The sequence below is a fragment of the Halichondria panicea genome, chromosome 6 (assembly GCF_963675165.1).
Source record: "Halichondria panicea chromosome 6, odHalPani1.1, whole genome shotgun sequence".
Classification (NCBI taxonomy): Eukaryota; Metazoa; Porifera; class Demospongiae; order Suberitida; family Halichondriidae; genus Halichondria; species Halichondria panicea.
In genome coordinates this window covers 3,127,226-3,149,373 of record NC_087382.1, presented here as the reverse complement: position 1 = coordinate 3,149,373, position 22,148 = coordinate 3,127,226, and the positions used below count along the sequence as shown (strand labels likewise).

At 40.1% G+C, this 22,148-nt stretch overlaps 5 protein-coding genes and 2 long non-coding RNA genes across 10 annotated transcripts; 3 read left to right on the top strand and 4 right to left on the bottom strand.

Annotated features, from left to right (window-relative positions):
• Positions 1-44: 44 nt before the first annotated feature.
• LOC135337206 (1-phosphatidylinositol 3-phosphate 5-kinase-like) lies at positions 45-21,629 on the top strand. The gene is made up of 3 exons (XM_064533105.1): positions 45-162; positions 20,924-21,085; positions 21,327-21,629. The coding sequence occupies exons 1-3, from the start codon at positions 45-47 to the stop codon at positions 21,563-21,565; spliced, it is 519 nt and encodes a 172-aa protein (XP_064389175.1). The 3' UTR covers positions 21,566-21,629.
• Positions 970-7,545, bottom strand: LOC135337043 (uncharacterized). The gene is made up of 2 exons (XM_064532933.1): positions 7,360-7,545; positions 970-5,612 (listed from the first exon to the last, which is right to left on the bottom strand). Exon 2 carries the CDS (start codon positions 5,608-5,610, stop codon positions 1,141-1,143), a length of 4,470 nt encoding a protein of 1,489 aa, XP_064389003.1. The 5' UTR covers positions 5,611-5,612; positions 7,360-7,545; the 3' UTR covers positions 970-1,140.
• On the top strand, positions 7,450-8,574 carry LOC135337045 (1-phosphatidylinositol 3-phosphate 5-kinase-like). Its single transcript, XM_064532935.1, has 3 exons — positions 7,450-7,786; positions 7,927-8,088; positions 8,331-8,574. Exons 1-3 carry the CDS (start codon positions 7,669-7,671, stop codon positions 8,513-8,515), a joined length of 465 nt encoding a protein of 154 aa, XP_064389005.1. The 5' UTR covers positions 7,450-7,668; the 3' UTR covers positions 8,516-8,574.
• On the bottom strand, positions 9,473-12,632 carry LOC135337044 (uncharacterized). Its single transcript, XM_064532934.1, has 2 exons — positions 12,449-12,632; positions 9,473-12,284 (listed from the first exon to the last, which is right to left on the bottom strand). The coding sequence occupies exon 2, from the start codon at positions 12,174-12,176 to the stop codon at positions 9,624-9,626; it is 2,553 nt and encodes an 850-aa protein (XP_064389004.1). The 5' UTR covers positions 12,177-12,284; positions 12,449-12,632; the 3' UTR covers positions 9,473-9,623.
• On the top strand, positions 12,913-14,292 carry LOC135336972 (uncharacterized). Its single transcript, XR_010394988.1, has 3 exons — positions 12,913-13,046; positions 13,643-13,793; positions 14,132-14,292. It is a non-coding gene; the product is annotated as an uncharacterized LOC135336972 (long non-coding RNA).
• Positions 14,583-15,534, bottom strand: LOC135337048 (uncharacterized). Of its 3 annotated transcripts, none has more exons than XR_010395014.1 (4): positions 15,363-15,534; positions 15,054-15,200; positions 14,797-14,852; positions 14,583-14,681 (listed from the first exon to the last, which is right to left on the bottom strand). It is a non-coding gene; the product is annotated as an uncharacterized LOC135337048 (long non-coding RNA). The 3 variants fall into 3 exon arrangements; XR_010395013.1 differs by lacking the exon at positions 15,363-15,534 and adding an exon at positions 15,329-15,343; XR_010395012.1 differs by lacking the exon at positions 15,363-15,534 and adding an exon at positions 15,294-15,308.
• LOC135337046 (vesicle-fusing ATPase-like) lies at positions 16,073-18,631 on the bottom strand. 2 transcript variants are annotated; one of them, XR_010395011.1, is made up of 4 exons: positions 18,492-18,631; positions 17,193-17,410; positions 16,377-16,432; positions 16,073-16,257 (listed from the first exon to the last, which is right to left on the bottom strand). XR_010395011.1 is itself a non-coding variant. In XM_064532936.1 (4 exons), the coding sequence occupies exons 1-4, from the start codon at positions 17,572-17,574 to the stop codon at positions 16,196-16,198; spliced, it is 363 nt and encodes a 120-aa protein (XP_064389006.1). In that variant the 5' UTR covers positions 17,575-17,917; the 3' UTR covers positions 16,073-16,195. The 2 variants fall into 2 exon arrangements, 1 of the variants encoding a protein (XP_064389006.1); XM_064532936.1 differs by lacking the exon at positions 18,492-18,631 and adding an exon at positions 17,548-17,917.
• Positions 21,630-22,148: the final 519 nt, after the last annotated feature.

Below are 22,148 nucleotides of genomic sequence, written 5' to 3'. Positions count from 1 at the left end.
ACTCTTATAATTTTGGAACCAATCATACATTTCATGTCATCAGTATGTGTCATGTCGTTATAAACAAGGTGTTCAATTTGAAGGGCTCCATGAGAAGTCGATTCATTGATCCATCTAAAGAGAGCAGTGGGGACGTACTGTTGGATGAGAACTACCTTCAATGTATGTGTTGCTACTAACTAACTAACTGTCAGCTGATTTAGTAGCACACAATTTAGAAGTCTGATTCTGTAGTATCTCAAGATATATACGTAGAAGCCTGAAATCACTTATGTATAGTATCTCGAGTATATAGCTAGTGTCCAAATCTTATAGTATAAATCACTGCATGCTAGAGTATATAAAGACCAAAATCACTTCTGTATAGTATCTCAAGTATAGCAAGTGTCTGCATGAGTCCTAATAACTTGTTCTCCCCCACTCCAGCAATTTGCTGCAACACAGTGTACGTGTACCCTCACTCCAAGTGTGTACTGATGTTTAGAGTGTGTTCAATGTGGTGATGTACTGTAGCTCAGCTAAAGCATGTAATGTACAACTGCTTGTACCGATTACATGTTATGCATGTACTTCACTCAACTTGTTATTGCATGCGGAATCCATGGAAGTTATACTTGCCCCTAATCTACCGCACTTGGCGCCTACAAACGTTAGATACAGCAGTATACCATTGTATGCATGTCGACTTCTTAAGACAACACTTATTTTAGAGTTGATAATTATACTGTTAGTATTGACAGATTAGATCTGTGTGATTGTAGCTATATTTGCAGATTTCATGAACTCTTTATAAGCACGGAAAGTGATGATGAAGAAGTTTATCAAGTAAGCGTGCGACGTCTATAAAAACAGTGGCAAGGATCGAGATTCTGGAGGGAACAGGCAATGGTGAGAAATTAACTCTGGAAGGTTCATTTAAACTATATACCAATTCATATATAGCACAACCATTAAACTTTGTTATCTCTACAAAAAATAAATCTACAAGAATCTACAAAAAAGCATATCTCTCTTTAAACTATAGTGACATAAACAAGTGCTAACGACAGTAACTGTTGGAACTAACAATGCCTACAAATGTTATTTTTGTTACAAATGTTACTTTTTACACGATAAGGTGCCTCAGCTAAATAAAACAGTTCACACTTCATTACGTATGGGGCCGATTTCTGTGTGTGTAACAGCAGGACGATGGTTGACTCTTGGGTGGGGAGAGGCTGGTCTGTAGTCCTCTGTGGTGAGGGGGGCTAGATCATCCATGTAGGATAGTCTCAGCTGGTCCGGCCTCGTGGCTGGTCTGATGATGGGAGGAGTGATGTAGCGATCAGGGTCAGCTTCTTCCACGGCTCCATCAGTGTAAGGTGGGTTCAAGGCGTCTCTTTGTTCATAGTCGTCTACTGCTTCGAGTAATTCATCTTCATCATTTTCATCAGCTACCAGCTGATACATTCCCCGGGCATTGTTAGCTCGTCGGAGTCTCATGTCTGCAGCACCAGCTCGTAAGTTCCTTACGGTGTCCTCTATCTTCAGCCATGTATTGCTCTTTTTGAGTACGAATTGGTAAAAATGGTAGCAGAGGGTTGTCACAAATAAGATAAATGATATAGCCATTGAAGTATTGGCTAGTGCTGACTGATCTTTATTCGTATCTTTGACATAAGAGGTGCCAAATGCTAGAGTAGCAATATTGAGTAGATAGAGACTTTCAAGGGAACCACAGAATTTACTTTTGTACAAACGATTATTCAATAGTTTCCATCCAATCAGTCCAACTGATACAGCCCCAGATGATAGAATAGGGAGGTAAGTGTCGAGAGCCATGGCAGCTACTAGATTATGAGCAATCAGACCAAAGAGAAGCATTCCCACCCAGTAGCGATGTTTGGGAGTGAATGGAGCATGGTATGCATCCATGAAGCCTATATACTTTGTGTTCTTCGTCCATGTCATAACCTTGGAACAGCGTGGAAACCATTGTCCAAAAAAGAGCAGTACAGTAAACAATCCACCGGCAATGAGGATTATGGCTGCAGCAACAAACCGAGGGAGGTGATCGCGAGTGAAATATTGCACATTACCGTCGTTCACCCAAACTATATCACTAATATCATCAGGATAATCCAAGACCCTGTATTGCAGTGCAGTAATTACAAACCGTAAGAGTTTGGAATAAGAGAGTAGGACGAGTGTGCCTAAGGCAGCAACCGGGTTCCTGTTGGAGAGGAGCTTTGCAAATGAATCAAAATATTTGCTTAAAATGATAATAAAAAACATTAGAAGAAACAAGTAAGCGGGAAAGACAAGTTGAAGGAGTACTTTCCCTTGAGAGTTCATTCCATTGTAAAAGCATGTTTCAATTCCCAAGTCAAGATTCACCCATGATACAAAAACTGTTAAAAAGTTGTTTAAACTAGGAAATAAAATTGATCTATTAGCAGCTACTATGTTGGCGTAAAATATGAGGCCATGAATATTTCCAGTTGCTATAGTGATGTTGAGCACGAGAATTAAAGCAACTAGCAATATGCCAGCCAGCGCAAATGGTATTAGTAGAAGAAGGTAAAGATGAGAGCATTCTTTACAGTTTGACGTAGCCAACACAAGACTGAGTCCTGGTTCACATTCTCCACACAAGACACCTCTTCGATTGTAGGCACACTGTTTGTCAGGGTTGCTTAGACTAATGTTGAATGGTTTTTGTACGCAATAGTCAAATGTACAGTTGCTAACGACATACCATGTTTTGTTGGTGGTATTTATGACTTCTATCCATATGTTGTTATCACTTTCCAGCTTTATGGTCCCATTTTCCTCAGAACAGTTTGTTATCTGATATCCTTGTTGCAAATCTGGATCACAGTCACACTTGCACTCAATATCGGACTGAATTGGTTTGAGTCCACTAGGGCATGTGCAGAGTTCAAAAGAAATATTGATAAGTTGTTTTGAAATTCCCATATTGTTGCATGGACCCTCGGCATAGAGTTCCACTTGAGCGGAGTTGTCTTGTGAGAATACATTGTACTCTAATTCTGTGCACTGATTGCCAATTTCATGTTTTGCCTGTCCTTCTTTGAAACGATCACGTCCACTCTCACTGACAACAGAACTGCGAATTGTGGCATTCATTGGATTTCCAACTTGGTCAACAGCCATAACACTGATTGTAAATGTGTGTCCTTTTTTTGTAGAACCATAGTCATATTGTGAATAGTTGCATAAAATTACTTGAACAGGCCTAGAGGAGATTGATAGTGGCTCGATGGAGGATTTGACAGTTTTTTTTATGTAGTCCAATTCGTTTGAAGATTCATATTCAGCATTTTGACTTACTGTACACCTGTCCAACAGACCTCCGTAGATGTTTGCTCCTGACCGCGTAGCCGTGTTGTCAGTCATGAATGTGTTGAAATAGTTTGAATCAGAGCGGGACTCATTCAAGCCGGACTCATACAGTTTAATTGTTTGAATGAAGCAGTCAGCAAAAATAGTTCGAGTTGCATCATCTTCTGTGGCCCCTCCTCTGCAGGCACCACTCTGTGTGTTATCTGCCACAAATATTCCCCCTCCGTACTGAGCCAAGTTGTTGTTAATTATTAACTTAACAAATCGATCCTGAGTCTTATTTTCTTTATTCGTTTTAAATAGGTACAGTTTCGAACTTTGCTGTAGATACACTCCACCTCCACTTGTGTTAGCTGTGTTTGAGTCAATGTTGACATGTGATTGAGTTAGTTTAATAGTTGAAGATATTGCATGTATACCTCCACCATTCTCAGCAATGTTGTGAGCAATCTCACTCTGTGTATTTGGAGGAATTAGATTACCATCTGCATCTTCCATCTGCACTGATTGGAAGTCAACTCTGCTAGAATATGCATAAATCCCTCCACCATCCTGTGCTGTGTTGTGATAGATCTTTATTGGCACATTTACAACGAGTGTACTCTCTCTCAGAAATATCCCTCCTCCGTAGGTAGCTGTGTTGTTGGTGATGATAACTCCTTCTGTGTTAATAAATATTTGACTCTGGTCAGTGCTGATAGCTCCACCAAACACACCATGATTGTTACTCAGTGTTGTAGGTCCATTAAACTCGATTCGACTATTGAAAGCATAAATGGGACGACCATTGTTACTGACAACATTCATTCCAGTGAATGTTACGTTTGATTGCGAAATGTTCAAACTGGCCATGTTATTAGTAATGTTAGTGTTGTTGATGATCAAGGTGGAAGATGGGAAGACATGAATTACCCCACCTCTATTAGCTCTGTTGTGTGTCAGCTCACTGTTGGAGATGGATACATTACCTGAGGCAACAACAATCGCTCCACCATAAGAGTCAGCACTGTTGTGTGTCAGCTCACTGTTGGAGATGGACACACTGCCTGAGCCAACAACAACAATCGCTCCACCATACGAGTCAACACTAATCGCTCCACCTTTATAACCAGCACTGTTGCTTGTCAGCTCACCGTTGGAGATGGACACACTACTACCTGAGCCAACACTAATCGCTCCACCTTTATAGCCAGCACTGTTGCTTGTCAGCTCACTGTTGGAGATGGACACACTACTACCTGAGCCAACACTAATCGCTCCACCTTTATAGTCAGCACTGTTGTTTGTCAGCTCACTGTTGGAGATGGACACACTACTACCTGAGCCAACACTAATCGCTCCACCTTTATAGTCAGCACTGTTGTTTGTCAGCTCACTGTTGGAGATGGACACACTACTACCTGAGCCAACACTAATCGCTCCACCTTTATAGTCAGCACTGTTGTTTGTCAGCTCACTGTTGGAGATGGACACACTACCTGAGGTAACATTAATGGCTCCACCTAACTGCACAGCTTTGTTATTTGTGAAGTTACACCAAGTGATTACTACAGTACCAGATACCACTTCTACTGCTCCTCCACTCCCAGCACTGTTATAGTTGAACTCCGTGTTGTTGATCAGTGCGTTGTTTGATTGAATGTAAACTGCACCTCCATCATTTCTAGTGAACACACTATTTGTTATGTACACATCATCAGCCTCAACGTGCAGTGCCCGACCAATGTTGTTCATAAAGAGAGTGCTCTCAATTGTTGCAGTTGGAGTATTAGTAATCTTAACGTGGTGGTTTTCCGCCTGATTGACTAATACAAAGTCCGAAAAGTAGCAGTTTTTCATGTACACATCATTGGCACCATCAATGATCAAACCTTGATATGAGTTTTGTGGTCCAACATTTGGTCCAACGAAACCCAAGCGTTCAATATTCAATTTGGTAATACTAACAAAACGTATCGTACCATTGCTATGGAATCCAACTACAGTTGTACTTGTGTTCTGGCCGGTGATTTGCACATGTAATAAGTTACGAATCAATAATTGCTGAGTTAACACATGATCTCCAGGTAGAAAGCTCAAGGTGAGATTGTCTCCACCAGATAACAGGTCTGTTTGAACAAGCTGCTCGAGAGTGAAACAAGTTCCATTTCCATATCCGTCACACAAGTCAGTTGAATCCACTGGCACAATGTGATAGTGCTCACTCCTGGTAACAGTAGCTAGGGTCAATAGCACTAACCAGCTGAGAATACTTCTAGACAGCATATCTGAGGTTGTATGATAGTTACTATAATTATTATTAATTTTATATTTAGCAAATGTCTAAATAGTTGCACACCGTCTAGTGCAGATTATCAACTCATGCAGTATTTAATGGATGTTGCACGCTTTTTTGTTTCACTATACTTTTGCAATAGTCAACAAGCGCTCTTTCACACCTAGAATTGAAGTATGGTATAGAGATGTATATCTATACAGGAGTGCACAAATATAGGAGTACCTGAATGTTACTATTATAGACGGGTAGTAAATTTAGTGTTTTCAGATTTTCTCTGTTTTTAGGGTACTAATTTTGGCGGATTTGTAGCAAATTCATTAGCACAGTATTTGTCAAAAGATGTACAAGTATGAGTTTTAAGGGCTAGCTTGCTTAGCATACTCTCAAAAGTACATTAGAAAAAAGAAATGTTTTATTTTTTTTATGAATTCGTAATTTAGCGTTTTATTATTAGCACGTACTTAATTTCAAGGGCCCAGGTATATCCTACATGTGCATGTAACACACGTGCTGCTGACATTCACTAGCTGTATTATTTAAATCATAATTATATTCTCCTCTTTCTTGTACATGCCGTAGATCTCAGTCTCTATACTTCATTTAGCAAATTCGCTACCCGTTTATAATAGTAACAATAAGATATTATCACTATTTTGTATCAAACACATTCCATTCCAGGCTTTCCTCTTGCTACGTCACAAATACTTGTAAACTGTGAAGTAGGAAATGTAACACGATGCATGTATTCACATTACACACTGTCAACAGACACTCTTGTGATGTCAGGTGAATTTCACTATAAGTGTATTCATATACTCTGTGATAACTACGTAAGTATGATGCAGCTACTGAGAACTTTTTTGAGGAAACCCACAAGTGCTACTTGGCGCTAAAAAACACTCATAAGAACTTAGGTCAACAGACTGAGCTGCTTGAGCAGAGAAAGACACAACTATACAGCAATGTAATGAGCAAGGTGCTGCTCTAGTAAAAAGACTTTAGACTTCCGCATTGTCTATAAAAGTATGTGGGAGTCAGATACTCCTATTCATGCATTCCTGGTATCTGTATACTAAGTTTCCAAATCAGGATATACTCCCTACAGCTGGACCTCTAAATTCTCTAATTATGTCAACGATATATGTAGGTACATAATTATCATGGCCAAACTGGGTGTTTCCGGAAAATACCTACGATATGCACCTATAATACCCAAGGCTTTCCAGATTTAACTTGTCCTACTTAGATATGAGCATTCCTTTTAATAATATTCTTTTCCAATACCCCTTCAGAATTGCGTATTGCGTATTGCGTATTAATAGGTAATTATGCAAAGCAATTGTTGAAGTTTTGATTTTTCCCTGTAGCAGTTGGATTGTTTTGACCCAATTAAGCATCAAGGCATCTCCTGTTTAGTAACATATTACATGATGGACTCAAGTATCTGAACTCCTGTGCCCCCCCCTGGTGAGTACAGACCCCCCACAGTGGGGCTATAATTATTACAACGTATAATATAACAGCCTGTCTACCTGTGAGACCCTCTATTTATTAACTGCATGCATGTACACATATCTATAGTACTGTATATATAATTATATGTATCACTACGATTCCACTAACCTATATATATTAAAGCTAGCCTCCTTCACAGGCCTTGGATTGAGGTTAGTACATAGCTGGTTTCAGCTGTAAAGTTAAATTGTCTATAGTGCAGATTATAGTCTTCAACTCACGTTTAACGGATGTCACTTTTTTTGTTTCACTACACTTTTGCTATTTTCCACATGCATGCAACTGCTCTTGTATAATTATTCAACCACCTCTCCCTGTTTTGAGGTAGACTCAGTACTTGCTGTGTGGTTCCTCTAAATATAGAGTCCAGAGTATCCTGTGTTTGGAAACCGTTAAAAGTATTGAGACTCCCACATCGTGAGATATATACTATTACATGTCAGTTTATTGAAACAAGATACTCCCAATTAACAACGTACTGCATTGACTCATATAGTTTTGGAGCCAATCATACATTTCATGTCATTGGTATGTGTCATGTCGTTATAAACAAGGTGTTCGATTTGAAGGGCTCCATGAGAAGTCGATTCATTGATCCATCTAAAGAGAGCAGTTGGGACGTACTGTTGGATGAGAACTACCTTCAATGTACGTGATACTTATTTAAACTAACTGTCAGCTGATTTAGTAGCACACGAGAAGCTTGCATGAAATCACTGCTGTAGTATCTCGAGTATAGAAAGCGTCCGAGTCCTATAATATATTAATAACTTGATCCCCCCCTCCAGCAATTTGCTGCAACCCAGTGTACGTGTACCCTCACTCCAAGTGTGTACTGATGCAGGCCATACTAGCCGACACTGAGTTCCTGGCACAGAACGCCATCATGGACTACTCTCTACTCACTTGCATCGATGACTCCACGGGAGAACTTGTCGTTGGAATTATTGGTAAGCTTGTGAGGGGGCGGGGAAGTGTGTGTGGCTTGTAAAACAACAAGCTACATCGTTTAGTTCCTCTCGGCGTTTGTTGATTGTGATTGTGCCATGAAGATTGTTTGAAGAGATTTTTAAATTAAGGGTGTCTTATAACTTTAATCACGAGTTGCAATCCGTTCGTCAATTTAATAGTTGTGAACGTCAAGTATATTAATTTTCTGATCATATAATTATTCCTTCTCCCTCCCCAACAGACTATATCGGTACCTTTACGCTGGATAAGAGGGTGGAAATGTTCCTCAAGAAGACGGCTGGGAAGACGCTACCATCTGTCGTGTACCCTGAACTCTACCGTAAGAGATTCTGTGAGGCAATGGACAAATATTTCACTGTGGTGCCTGATAAATGGACAGGGCTGGGTGCAGACGTCAAGTACTAGCATTGTATTAACTATAAAATTATTATAATTATGTGTGTCATGTCTCCGTCGTGATTTTGTTTTTATTGTTCAAAGCATCACTGTAATGTGTCTATGTTCTCTGTCTTCAATTGAAATGTTGATAGAAATCAGTGCTTTTGTTGCTGAATTGAAACACGTATTTTCTGCATGCATGTTAAAACACAATGGGACCAGACATCACATGAGCCCCTCCCCCTTGCATGTCTATAGATCCATAATTATAATTATAATTATGTCTGAAGATGCCTCAGGCCAGCCAGGCTCCCTCAGCTGTACCTGTACATATATACTAGATACTATGCAGAGAAATTGTATTGAAAAAGTACGTTAGTTATTATAATTATTATCTACTTCCTGACCTTAGCTTGTTTTTTAGAGTGTGTTCAAGGTGATGTACTGTAGCTCAGCTAAAGCTTGTAATGTACAACTGCTTGTACCGATTATTATAATGTACTTCACTTATAACTTGTTTGCATATGGAATGCATGGAAAGTTATGCTCACATAATCTGCCAGACCTGGCGCTACTATCGTTAGATACATGCAGCAGTACCATTGTTATCAATTGTGTGCATGCATGTATGCATGTGGACCTCTTGAGGACAACACTTGGTTGAATTGTTAGTATTGACAGATGAGAACTGAGTGATTGTATATTTGCAGATTTCATGGACTCTTCAAATACGGAAAGTGATGATGAAGAAGTTTATCAAATGAGCGTGCGACGTCTAAAAACGGTGGCAAGGATCGAGATTGTGGAGGGAACAGGCAATGGTGAGAAATTAACTCTGGAAGGTTCATTTAAACTATGCACCTACATACTATGGTTTTACTCTTTGGTAATTGACCTCATGAATGTAATCTATTGGTAACGTAGATAATTATGTGTGAATCGAATATTATAATTATAGCACAATCATAAAATTTTGTTATCTCTACAAAAAATAAATCTACAAGAATCTACAAAAAAGCATATCTCTCTTTAAACTATAGTGACATAAACAAGTGCTAACGACAGTAACTGTTGGAACTAACAATGCCTACAAATGTTATTTACACGATAAGGTACCTCAGCTAAATAAAACAGTTCACACTTCATTGCGTATGGGGCTGATTTCTGTGTGTGTAACAGCAGGATGATGGTTGACTCTTGTAGGGGGAGGGGCTGGTCTGTAGTCCTCTGTGGTGAGGGGGGCTAGTTCATCCATGTAGGATAGTCTCAGCTGGTCCGGCCTCGTGGCTGGTCTGATGATGGGAGGAGTGATGTAGCGATCAGGGTCAGCTTCTTCCACGGCTCCATCAGTGTAAGGTGGGTTCAAGGCGTCTCTTTGTTCATAGTCGTCTACTGCTTCGAGTAATTCATCTTCATCATTTTCATCAGCTACCAGCTGATACATTTCCCGGGCATTGTTAGCTCGTCTGAGTCTCATGTCTGCAGCACCAGCTCGTAAATTTCTCATGGTGTCCTCTATCTTCAGCCATGTATTGCTCTTCTTGAGCATGAATTGGTAAAAGTAATAGCAGAGTATTGTCACAAATAAGGTGAATGATATAGCCATTGAAGTATTGGCTAGTGCTGACTGATCTTTATTTGTATCTTTGACATAAAAGGTGCCAAATGAAAGAATAAAAACATTGAATAGATAGAGAGTTTCGAGGGAATCACAAAACTTACTTTTGTACAAACGATTATTTAGTAGTTTCCAGACAATCAGTCCAACTGATAGAACCCCAGCTGATAGGATAGGGAGGTAAGTGTCGAGAGCCATGGCAGCTACTAGATTATGAATAATTAGAGCAAAGAGAAGCAGTCCCACCCAGTAGCGATGCTTGGGAGTGAATGGAGCATGGTATGCGTCCATGAAGCCAGTGTACTTTGTATTCTTGGTCCATATCATAACCTTGGAACAGCGTGGAAACCATTGTCCAAAGAAGAGCAGTACAGTGAACAATCCACCGGCTAAGAGGATTATGGCTGCAGCAACAAACCGAGGGAGGTGATCGCGAGCAAAATATTGTACATTGCCATCAAACAACCAAACTATATCACTTGTACCATCAGGATAGTTCAAGACCCTGTGTTGCAATGCAGCAATGACAAACCGTAAGAGTTTGGAGTAAGAGAGTAGGATGAGTGTGCCTAAGGCAGCAATTGGGTTCCTGTTGGAGAGGAGCTTTGCAAAGGAGTCAAAATATTTGCTTAAAATGATGATTAGAAACATTAGAAGAAACAAGTAAGCTAGGAAGACAAGTTGAAGGAGTACTTTTCCTTGAGAGTTCATTCCATTGTAAAAGCATGTCTCGATTCCTAAGTCAAGATTTACCCATGATACGGAAACAGTTAAAAAGTTGTTTAAACTAGAAAAGAAAATTGCTCTATTAGCAGCTACTATGTTGGTGTAAAATATGAGGCCATGAATATTTCCAGTTGCTATAGTGATGTTGAGCACGAGAATTAAAGCAACTAGCAATATGCCAGCCAGCGCAAATGGTATTAGTAGAAGAAGGTAAAGATGAGAGCATTCTTTACAGTTTGACGTAGCCAACACAAGACTGAGCCCTGGTTTACATTCTCCACACAAGACACCACTTCGATTGTAAGCACACTGTTCGTCAGGTTTGTTTAGACTGATGTTGAATGGTTTTTGTATACAATAGTCAAATGTACAGTTGCTAACGACATACCCTGTTCCATTGGTGGTATTTGCAACTCTTATCCATATGTTACTTTCCAGCTTTATGGTTCCATTTTCCTCAGAACAGTTTGTTATCTGATATCCTTGTTGCAAGTCTGAGTCACAGTCACACTTGCACTCAATATCGGACTGAATTGGTTTGAGTCCAATAGCGCATGTGCAGGGTTGAAAAGAAATATTGATGTTTCCCAAATTGTTGAATGGACCCTCGGCATAGAGTTCCACTTGAGTAGAGCTGTCTTGTGAGAATACATTGTACTCTAATTCTTTGCACTGATTGCCAACTGTTTGTTCTGCCTGTCCTTCTTTGAGACGACCAACTCTACTCGTTGTGATAACAGAGCTGCGAATTGTGGCATTCTTTGGATTTCCAACTTGGTCAACAGCCATAACACTGATTCTAAATGTGTGTCCCTTTCTAGTAGAAATAATATTATAGTCATTTTTGCAAAAAATTACCTGAACAGGCCTAGAGGAGATGGATAATTTGGTGGAGGATTTTATGGTGTTATTTATGTGGTCCAATCCATTTGAAGAAATGTGATATTCAGCACTTTGACTTATTGAACACCTGTCCAACAGACCTCCGTAGATGTCTGCTCCTGACTGGGTAGCCGTATTGTTAGTCATGAATGTGTTATAATAGTTTATAATTAAACCAGAGCCAAACTCATACAGTTTAATTGTTTGAATGAAACAGTCAGCAAAAATGTTTTGAGTTGCATCATATTCTGTGACTCCTCCTCCACATGCGCTCCTCTGGGTGTCATCTGCCACAAATATCCCCCCTCCGTACTGAGCCAAGTTGTTGTTAATCATTAGCTTGACATATCGACCCTGATTCCTATATTTTATATTCGTTTTAAATAGGTACAGTTTCGAACTTTGCTGTAGATACACTCCACCTCCACTAATGTTAGCTGTGTTTGAGTCAACGATATTCATGACACGAGTCGGTTGAATCCACTGGCACAATACGATAGTGCTCACTCCTGGTAACAGTAGCTAGGGTCAGTAGCACTAACCAGCTGAGAATACTTCTAGGCAGCATATCTGTGCATGTATGAGGATGATTGTTGTTAGCATGTTAATGATTATAATTATTATTGCTCCAAGAATGGCGGTACAATGCATGCCATAGTAACTGCAATAATAATGTAAAACCGAAGAAAATAGAGTGTAGAAATATTTCTCTATTATATCTATGTTAAACTCACTGTTTAATGGATGCTGCACTTTTTCCTGTTTCACTACTTTTGCTTGTCACACCGATTAGTGTTAGTGATTGCCACATTCCATGCAGCACTTATAGCCAGGGAGTTTGGCACATTTCAACCACATAATGGCATGGCCATCTGTAGGCTCAGTACCTCCCTTGTGGTTCCCCAGGATAATGGTCCAGCTGTCGAAAGCATCTTGTTGGAAGCTAACGTACGTGTAAAAGCATGAAGCCTCACATTATGAAATATGGTAGATAATTATCATTGATACATGTTGTACTTTTGGTTTTTATTTTTGATTGCTTCTCATGAAGTATAGCTTCGTTAACGCTATTGCCAAACTTCATCTTGTGCATAACTCGTTTATGTTCTCATGGTCAATGCTAAATTTGTATGCTCATTTTCTCATGATGCTAAATTTGTATGACATTCCTATTTGATAGTGCACTCCCTATACAGCGGCGGGAAGGACAGCCTCCTATTCTCATAATTATGGTACTCATTACCAAGGCAACCAGGACTCAGCGTGTACTCACTCTGTCCACAAGGACTATATACAATACTTCCTACACAAAGACAAACTGGCTGTCGTCCAGTACGTTTACACACACACACACACACAAACACACACACACACACACACACACACACACACACACACACACACACACACACACACACACACTACAGGCACACACACGCACACACACACACACACACACACACACACACACACACTACAGGCACACACACACACACACACACACACACACACACACACACACACACACACACACACACACACACACACACACACACACACACACACACACACACACACACACACACACACACACACACACACACACACACACACACACACACACACACACATTACAGGCACACACATGCACGCACATAAACACATGCACATAATTAATTATCTGCATGTAAACGTAGATGCAGCATTATCTTTAATTGAGCAAAAATTGTAACACTGTCATTAATTTTAATAATTATGATTTGAACCTCTCGTTTAAGACTTTGCCAGTGCATATATTCTTTGTCCTTACCTCACACTCACATATCACACACCTCACACACACACTATAACATGTCACACACCTCACACTCACATATCACACCTCACACACACCTCAACGTCACACACACACACGTACACACATGCAGGTCGGACACAGTTGACTTATTGGATGTACTAGTTTCCCTGAGGACCATTTATAATTATAGTGAGCTAAGTTCTGAGAAACTTGTTTATGGTTGCCACCCTTGGCACACCAACAGTCTGTGGCAGTAATAAAGAAATGGCTTCTTTGCACAGGTTGGTGGAAACATAATTATGCTAGGGAGATTTGAAGCTAATTGGTGTGGCTAGATCACAGACAGTCCTCATTAGTAGTGCACTGAGTCACTGACCAAGCATGCATATGTGGTGTGTGCTTAGCTTCCTCTGTATGGGCTTAATTCCTATACAAATTGATACAAATTGATGTGGTGATGGTACACATCTGTCAGACAAACCCACTCAAGCACACAAATAATCACACGATTGTGTTAGCTTTCTCCTGGGTGGCCACCTTTTAGATGTCCAGGTATCATTGGAAATTAAATGATCCCTAATTAAATGTATGCATTGAACATGTTATACCCCCCCCCCAGATTGGAGGGTGTGTTCTACGTATTGGACAGAATCTGGAGCGGTACAGGCTGGAACCAGTCGCTCACACCATTGACGACCATAATGCCAACTCTATATAAGGAATCAAATCATGATCATGCATCCACGTATTAATAATTATATGCGTATGATTACCAGTGAGCTCAGTGCTGTTGAACTTGTTTATGGTGCCGATAAAGATGTGCATGTCTTTGTTATGTTTAATAATTATAATATTCGTTTTACTGTTGTTTTTAACTGATTTTGTCGTTATTTCAATACCAATCCCATGCACTTTAATACAATGTGATAAAACCACACCTTTTATAAAATTGTAACCACACCCACAAATCACTCAGCCTTCAATTATACGTGCGTAAATAACAATAATAATTATAGGAAATCCAGCTAAAATGTATAGAACGCAAAACTAAAATAAAATAAAGTTAATTCAGAGATGTCTTAGAAAGTGGCAGCAATTAACAATAGTTTAGTTGGTGAGGTGTCCTTCAATTTCTAACCTCCTTACGATCATGTCCACATCATAACTATCTCCCTGCAGTGGACGAGCATAATTATTTACTGCTATACTGCATGCACAATGGCTACACAGGTAATGTACATGTACACACAACACAACATTGAACATACAGTACAGTATAAATACTTGCCTTTTTAGATGCTTCTATAATCGAGATGAGCTTCTTCATACCAATGTGACACCTATAGAGAGAGGCACACAACGTCGGTAAATGATCTCAATCCACACACACACCACACACTTATGCCTCCATAAATTATGTGTTTCGACCTATGTTAGCAGTCCACTCTCTATAATAAAACCACTGTTAGTCTACCCAAGGGTAGCCATCACCATAATATTATAGACAGCCTCCACTCTTTACACTGTATATATATACTTACGATTTCTTGGTAAATCTTTGTCTGAGTGCTTTAGCTTGACTCATAATGATCATAATGAAATATACACAGGCTAACACAGTTGACTTGTTGGATGTATTGGTTCCCCCGAGGACCATTCGTATCACCACTCCTCGTCGGAGGTTCCACCTGGAATTTAAGACAGAAATAAAACGAGTCCAAAGAATGTGAGAACATCATTATTTTAGTGTAGTGCTTGTGTGTGCAGTATTCAATTACTACATGTTTAAGCACTCTTTATCTTTTCCTGTACACACCGTGATCATACATGCACGTACATGCTGCATGTACATGCATGTGAATTATAGTGATCGAGTTCAGTTCTGAGAAACTTGTTTATGGTGGTCACAGTTGGGCAGACCAACAGGTGGCTGTAATAAAGATGTGGCTTGTTTGCTTGCACAGGTAGAAACATAATTATGCTAGGGAGATTTGAAGCTAATTGGTGTGGCTAGACCCTCATTAGACAGTAATGAGTCACTGACCAAGCATGCATATGTGGTGTAGGCTTAGCTTCCTATACACAAGTTGATTGTACACAAATTGATTGTGGTGATGGTACACATTCTGTTAGACAAACCCACTCAAGCACACAAATAATCACACGATTGTGTTAGCTTTCTCCTCCTGGGTGGCCACCTTTTAGATGTCCAGGTAGAGTCTACCATTGGAAATTAAATGATCCCTAATTAAATGCATGCATTGAACATGTTATACCCCCCCCCCCCAGAGTGGAGGGTGTGTTCTATCGTATTGGACAGAATCTGGAGCGGTACAGGCTGCATGGAACCAGTCGCTCACACCATTGACGACCATAATGCCAACTCTATATAAGGAATCAAATCATGATCATGCATCCATGTATTCTAATTATATGCGTTTAATTACAGTGAGCTCAGTGTTTAACTGATTTTGTAGTTATTTCAATACCAATCCAATACAATGTGATAAAACCACACCTTTTATAAAATTGTAACCACACCCACAAATCACTTGTTCAATTATACGTGCGTAAATAACAATAATAATTATAGGAAATCCAGCTAAAATGTATAGAACGCAAAACTAAAATAAAATATTCAGAGATGTCTTAGAAAGTGGCAGCAATTGATGCTATCAATAGTTTAGTTGGTGAGGTGTCCTTCAATTTCTAACCTCCTTACGATCATGTCCACATCATAACTATCTCCCTGCAGTGTCCGGACGAGCATAATTATTTACTGCTATAATGCATGCACAATGGCTGCACAGGTAATGTACATGTACACACAACACAACATTGAACATACAGTACAGTATAAATACTTGCCTTTTTAGATGCTTCTATAATCGAGATGAGCTTCTTCATACCAATGTGACACCTATAGAGAGAGGCACACAACGTCGGTAAATGATCTCAATCCACACACACACACCACACTTATGCCTCCATAAATTATGTGTTTCGACCTATGTTAGCAGTCCACTCACTATAATAAAACCACTGTTATTCTACCCAAGGGTAGCCATCACCATAATATTATAGACAGCCTCCACTCTCTACACTGTATATATATACTTACGATTTCTTGGTAAATCTTTGTCTGAGTGTTTTAGCTTGACTCATAATGATCATAATGAAATATACACAGGCTAACACAGTTGACTTGTTGGATGTACTGGTTCCCCCGAGGACCATTCGTATCACCACTCCTCGTCGGAGGTTCCACCTGGACTTCAAGACGGAAATAAAACGAGTCCAAAGAATGTGAGAACATCATTATTTTAGTGTAGTGCTTGTGTGTGCAGTATTTTCACACACGCACACACACACTCACACACACACACACACACACATACACACACACACACGCACACACACACATACACACACACACACACACACACATGCACACACACACCCACCCATGCACTCACACACACACACACACACACACACACACACACACACACACACAGGCCGGACACGGTTGACATGCTGGATGTATTGGTTCCCCCGAGGACCATTCATATCACCACTCCTCGTCGGAGGTTCCACCTGGACTTCAAAACGGAAATAAAACAAGTCCAAAGAATGTGAGAACATCATTATTTTAGTGTAGTATATATACATGTACTTACGATTTCTTGGTCAATCTTTGTCTGAGTGCTTTAGCTTGACTCTCAGAGAACGTGTACATGCTATTGTCAAGGAGACAAGCGAGGACCTCCCCTGCACTGCTCAGATAGGGTACATCTATACAGCTGTTGAATGCTCCCTGTAAACCAGTCAGCTCTAACACGTCGTCACTGAGACCAGTGGTGCCGATGATGAGCAGCTTGTGGGGGCCGGAGCGGGACTGTGTGTGTGGGGTGTGTGGGGGGAGGTGGGGTGTGTGTGTGTGTGTACATATTTGACAAATTTGGGCCTGATCAAAACCTCAAGCTAAAGGCATAAGGGTGGGGTGTGCATGTGTGTGTGTATGTGTGGACCTACTTGTAGGGGGGGTAGTTTCCTGAGCATCGAGGTGCCTAATGGTGTCTAATCGTAATTAGATGCTTATGAGCGCACGTGATAAAACCTGACGGTGGATGACGCGCGTCCAACCTCCTCTGCGCCACTATTTTTGTGTCTAGTAGGCAGTTTAGTTATACATAAGATATCAAAAGTTAGAGATGAGGAGTAGAAGATCCAGAGGAGCACCTACACACCAGATTCCTGTTTAATCCAGGAAGACAAGTCTCATCTCGATCTGTAGATCTAGTACACTTTGGCTAGAAATCTTAGTATAAATTTTAAATCATAAGCAGGTGCAGTGATCAATGTTGTACAGCTTGGAGTGAGGAAGATATTTTTGCACGTGATCTCAACTTCCTTCCAACCTCCTCTGCTTCTGATCCAGAGGAGGTACGACAGGCGCGGTGCAGCTCAGGAAATTAGCCTTTGATTGAGCAATAATTATTCGCCCACGTCGTATGTTTTTGCTGAGATTTTAGACTTGAACTTTTGGCATCGATCGTTTTTAACAACAATCATGGTCGATCATTACCCACTCTTTGAGTTTGCATGCCAGCAAAATAATAAATTCATCCATAGATACTAAATACTGTAATTTATAGTATCTATGATTCATCAGTATAAAGTAGCTTTATGTTATGTAGCTTTGGCATCTCCACCGAGGCATCGCACCTGCGGCCTGCTTTCATTATGCAAAGCAATTGTTGATTTTTCTCTGCATTATAGTTAGCCCAATAACATCAAGGCATCTCCATTCTGTTCAGTAGCACATTACATGATGATCTCAAGCATCAGGACCCCTGTGTGCCCCCCTGGTGTGTACAGATCCCCCCCACAGTGGGATTGAGGCTAGTATATATACCATTATCTGGCTTTGGCTGCAAATTTAAATTGTCTAGTGCAGAATATAGTCTTCAACTCACGTTTAACGGATGTTGCTTTTTTGTTTCTGTTATTTTCCACAACTGCTCTTGTATAATTATTCAACCACCTCTCCCTGTTTTGAGGTAGACTCAGTACTTGCTGTGTGGTTCCTCTAAATATAGAGTCCAGAGTATCCTGTTTGGGAAACGTTAAAAGTATTGAGACTCCCACATCGTGAGATATGTACAATTACATGTCAGTTTGAATTGAAACAAGATACTCCCAATTAACAAAGTACTGCATTGACTCTTATAATTATTTTTGAAACTACATACCTTAAGGTGACATATTTTCACAGGTAGATTTGTTTGCGTTTTTACAGTTTTGTACATTTTACGGTATAATATTTTGCGAAATGTCGATCTGGATACATTAAACAAGAGGGCGGCCAATTATTTGCGAGTATTAATTTTTGCGATTTTACTCTCATTCGCAGAAATAGCAGAAATTAATACACGCGAAAATATGTCACCTTAAGGTAACACATCGGTACATATATTGGTACATACGTAACTATACAATGCTTTAATGTCTTGACCCAATCAATAATCGAGACATGAGACATGATGGACTCAAGCACCAGGTCTCCTGTGTGCCCCCTGAGTACAGACCCCCCACAGTGGGGATATACATGTTCATAGATAAGCCTGAGAATCTTTCTCTATGTGAGGCCCTCTATTTATTAGCTGTATATACACGTTTGTCCTATCTATCTATACTAATTGACTGCATGGAAACATGCAAACTCATTCCTCATTCGATGCGCATGTATATATAGTGTAATACCAATGTTCTACTACGGCCGTAACGACATATCTCTAGGAGAGTTCCTGCATCGATACTGCTTCAGGTGTGTGTGTGTGTGTGTGCCACTGGTTCATTGCATATAGTCATGGTAATGTGCACACACTTAACTATATATATGGCCACGCTAATTGAAGCCATCTATCACATGCCAATTACTGTAAATATACTCCCACATAACGGCATGTCATGTCACTACCACAAGTGCATGTGACAGCGATAGAAGGACCTGGGGAGAATATTGCATTTTGGATTTCAAACACTGCCTGCATCAATAGAATATACTACCTCGCAATAAATAACTACCTTAGAATGTTTATGTTTTGAGTGCAAAGAGAGGATTACACAATCACTGTAACACGTACACACACACTTGACCCAGATTACTGGCAAATACTATAGCTACGTGATTCATGCATTGTCAGCAATCCACATCAACATGCAACACAATTGCCTGGCAACAACGACGGTGTCTATGCTTGGCTGGCCTGCAAATATTGCGACTAGGTGCAACTTAATTTGTCAGAGAACATTTCTTAAGCCCTATATTGGATGTACTCAACTGCTCAGTGCTGTGACATTTGTTTATGGTGGCCACCCCAACAGTGGCTGTTATCATTTCCCACTCATTTTCAGGGAGCTCAGCGATCTCATCATGTAATACAGGTGGAAAAATTTTACTAGCAGTGGCGTAGGAAGGAGGGGCTCCAGGGGCTGGAGACCCTCATTTTTCTAGGCTATTAAGTAGAGATGAATTATCAAACTGCACAATGTAGATAGCGGTACTTTTTTCCATTCAAAAAACTAGTAATTGAGAATTACCTACGCCACTAACTATAGGGAGATTTATAATAACCTCATTAGACAGTGGACTGAGTAATTGACCAATAATTTGTTTCTTGATACAAATTTATTGTGCATGGTGGACGATATTCTGTTAGAAAAAGTCACTCAAGCACAAACCAATTGCACATGCAGATTGTGTTAGAATTGTCCCCACAGAGTGGAGGGTATTGTTCTATCGTATCAGACAGAAGCTGAAGCGATACATACTGGAACATATTACGCACCGAGAATCTTGGCAAAGATCCTTGGTGTGTATAGTATTGGGTTCTGTAACTCTCATACCGGTTCCTCAAAGCGATTGGACGTTCAAGTGATGGATTATAGTTATATACAAATTGTACAGTACATTATTGCGGTATTGTTTTTCAGTCATTATGCATTGTCAGTGTAGTACGTAGCAGGCAAGCAGAATTGAATGTGTTGTGTCATGTGCCTCATCTTCAACGTAAAGGTGCTCTACTTTTTGGATCCCGTTCATGCGGCCATGCAGATCCACCTCTGTGCTAAAGAGTTCTGAGAACCTCCTCTATATGCAAGCACAGCACCAACAAGGTGTTCGATTTGAAGGGCTCCATGAGAAGTCGATTCATTGATTCATCTAAAGAGAGTATAGTGGGGACGTACTGTTGGATGAGAACTATCTTCAATATATACGTGTTACTTATTTAAACTAACTGTCAGCTGATTAGTAGCACACGATTTAGAAGCCTGCATGTAGTATCTCAAGTATAGCAAGTGTCCGAGTCCTATAGTATATTATTAACGTGTTCTCCCCCTCCAGCAATTTGCTGCAACCCAGTGTACGTGTACCCCCACTCCAAGTGTGTACTGATGCAGGCCATACTAGCCGACACTGAGTTCCTGGCACAGAATGCCATCATGGACTACTCTCTACTCACTTGCATCGATGACTCCACGGGAGAACTTGTCGTTGGAATTATTGGTAAGCTTGTGAGGGGGCGGGGAAGTGTGTGTGTGGCTTGTAAAACAACAAGCTATACGTCGTTCAGTTCCTCTCGATGTTTGTTGATTGTGATTGTGCCATGAAGATTGTTTGAAGAGATTTTTGAATTAAGGATGTCTTATAACTTTAATCACGAGTTGCAATCCGTTCGTCAATTTAATAGTTGTGAACGTCAAGTATATTAATTTGTGATCTTATATTCCTTCTCCCTCCCCAACAGACTATATCCGTACCTTTACGCTGGATAAGAGGGTAGAAATGTTCCTCAAAAAGACAGCTGGGAAGACGCTACCAACTGTTGTGTACCCTGAACTCTACCGTAAGAGATTCTGCGAGGCAATGGACAAATATTTCACTGTAGTGCCTGATAAATGGACAGGGCTGGGTGCAGACGTCAAGTACAAGCATTGTATTAACTATAAAATTATTATAATTATGTGTGACATGTCTCCGTCGTGATTTTGTTTTTATTACTCAAATGCATCACTGTAATGTGACTATGTTCTCTGTCTTCAATTGTTATTTCTGGAATGTTGATGGAAATGTGCTGTCAGTGCTTTTGTTGCTGAATTGAAACACTATTGTCTGCATGCATGTTAAAACACAATGGGACCAGACATCACATGAGCCCCTCCCCCTTGTATGTCTATAGTCCATAATTGTCTGAAGATGCCTCAGGCCAGCCAGGCTCCCTCAGCTGTACCTGTATATTTTATATATGCAGAGAAATTGTAAAATTAAAGGCTAATTAAGGTTATATAATAGGTATAATTTTTATCTACTTATTGACCTTGGTGTTTAGAGTGTGTTCAAGGTGATGTACTGTAGCTCAGCTATAAAGCTTTTAATGTACAACTGCTTGTACCAATTTATATGTACTTCACTTTAACAATAGATTTGTTTGCATATGGAATGCATGGAAAGTTATGCTCACATAATCTGCCAGACTTGCATGGCACTACTATACGGTTACAGCAGCAGTACCATTTTTGTGTGCATGCATGTATGCATGTAGACCTCTTGAGGACAACACTTGGTTGAA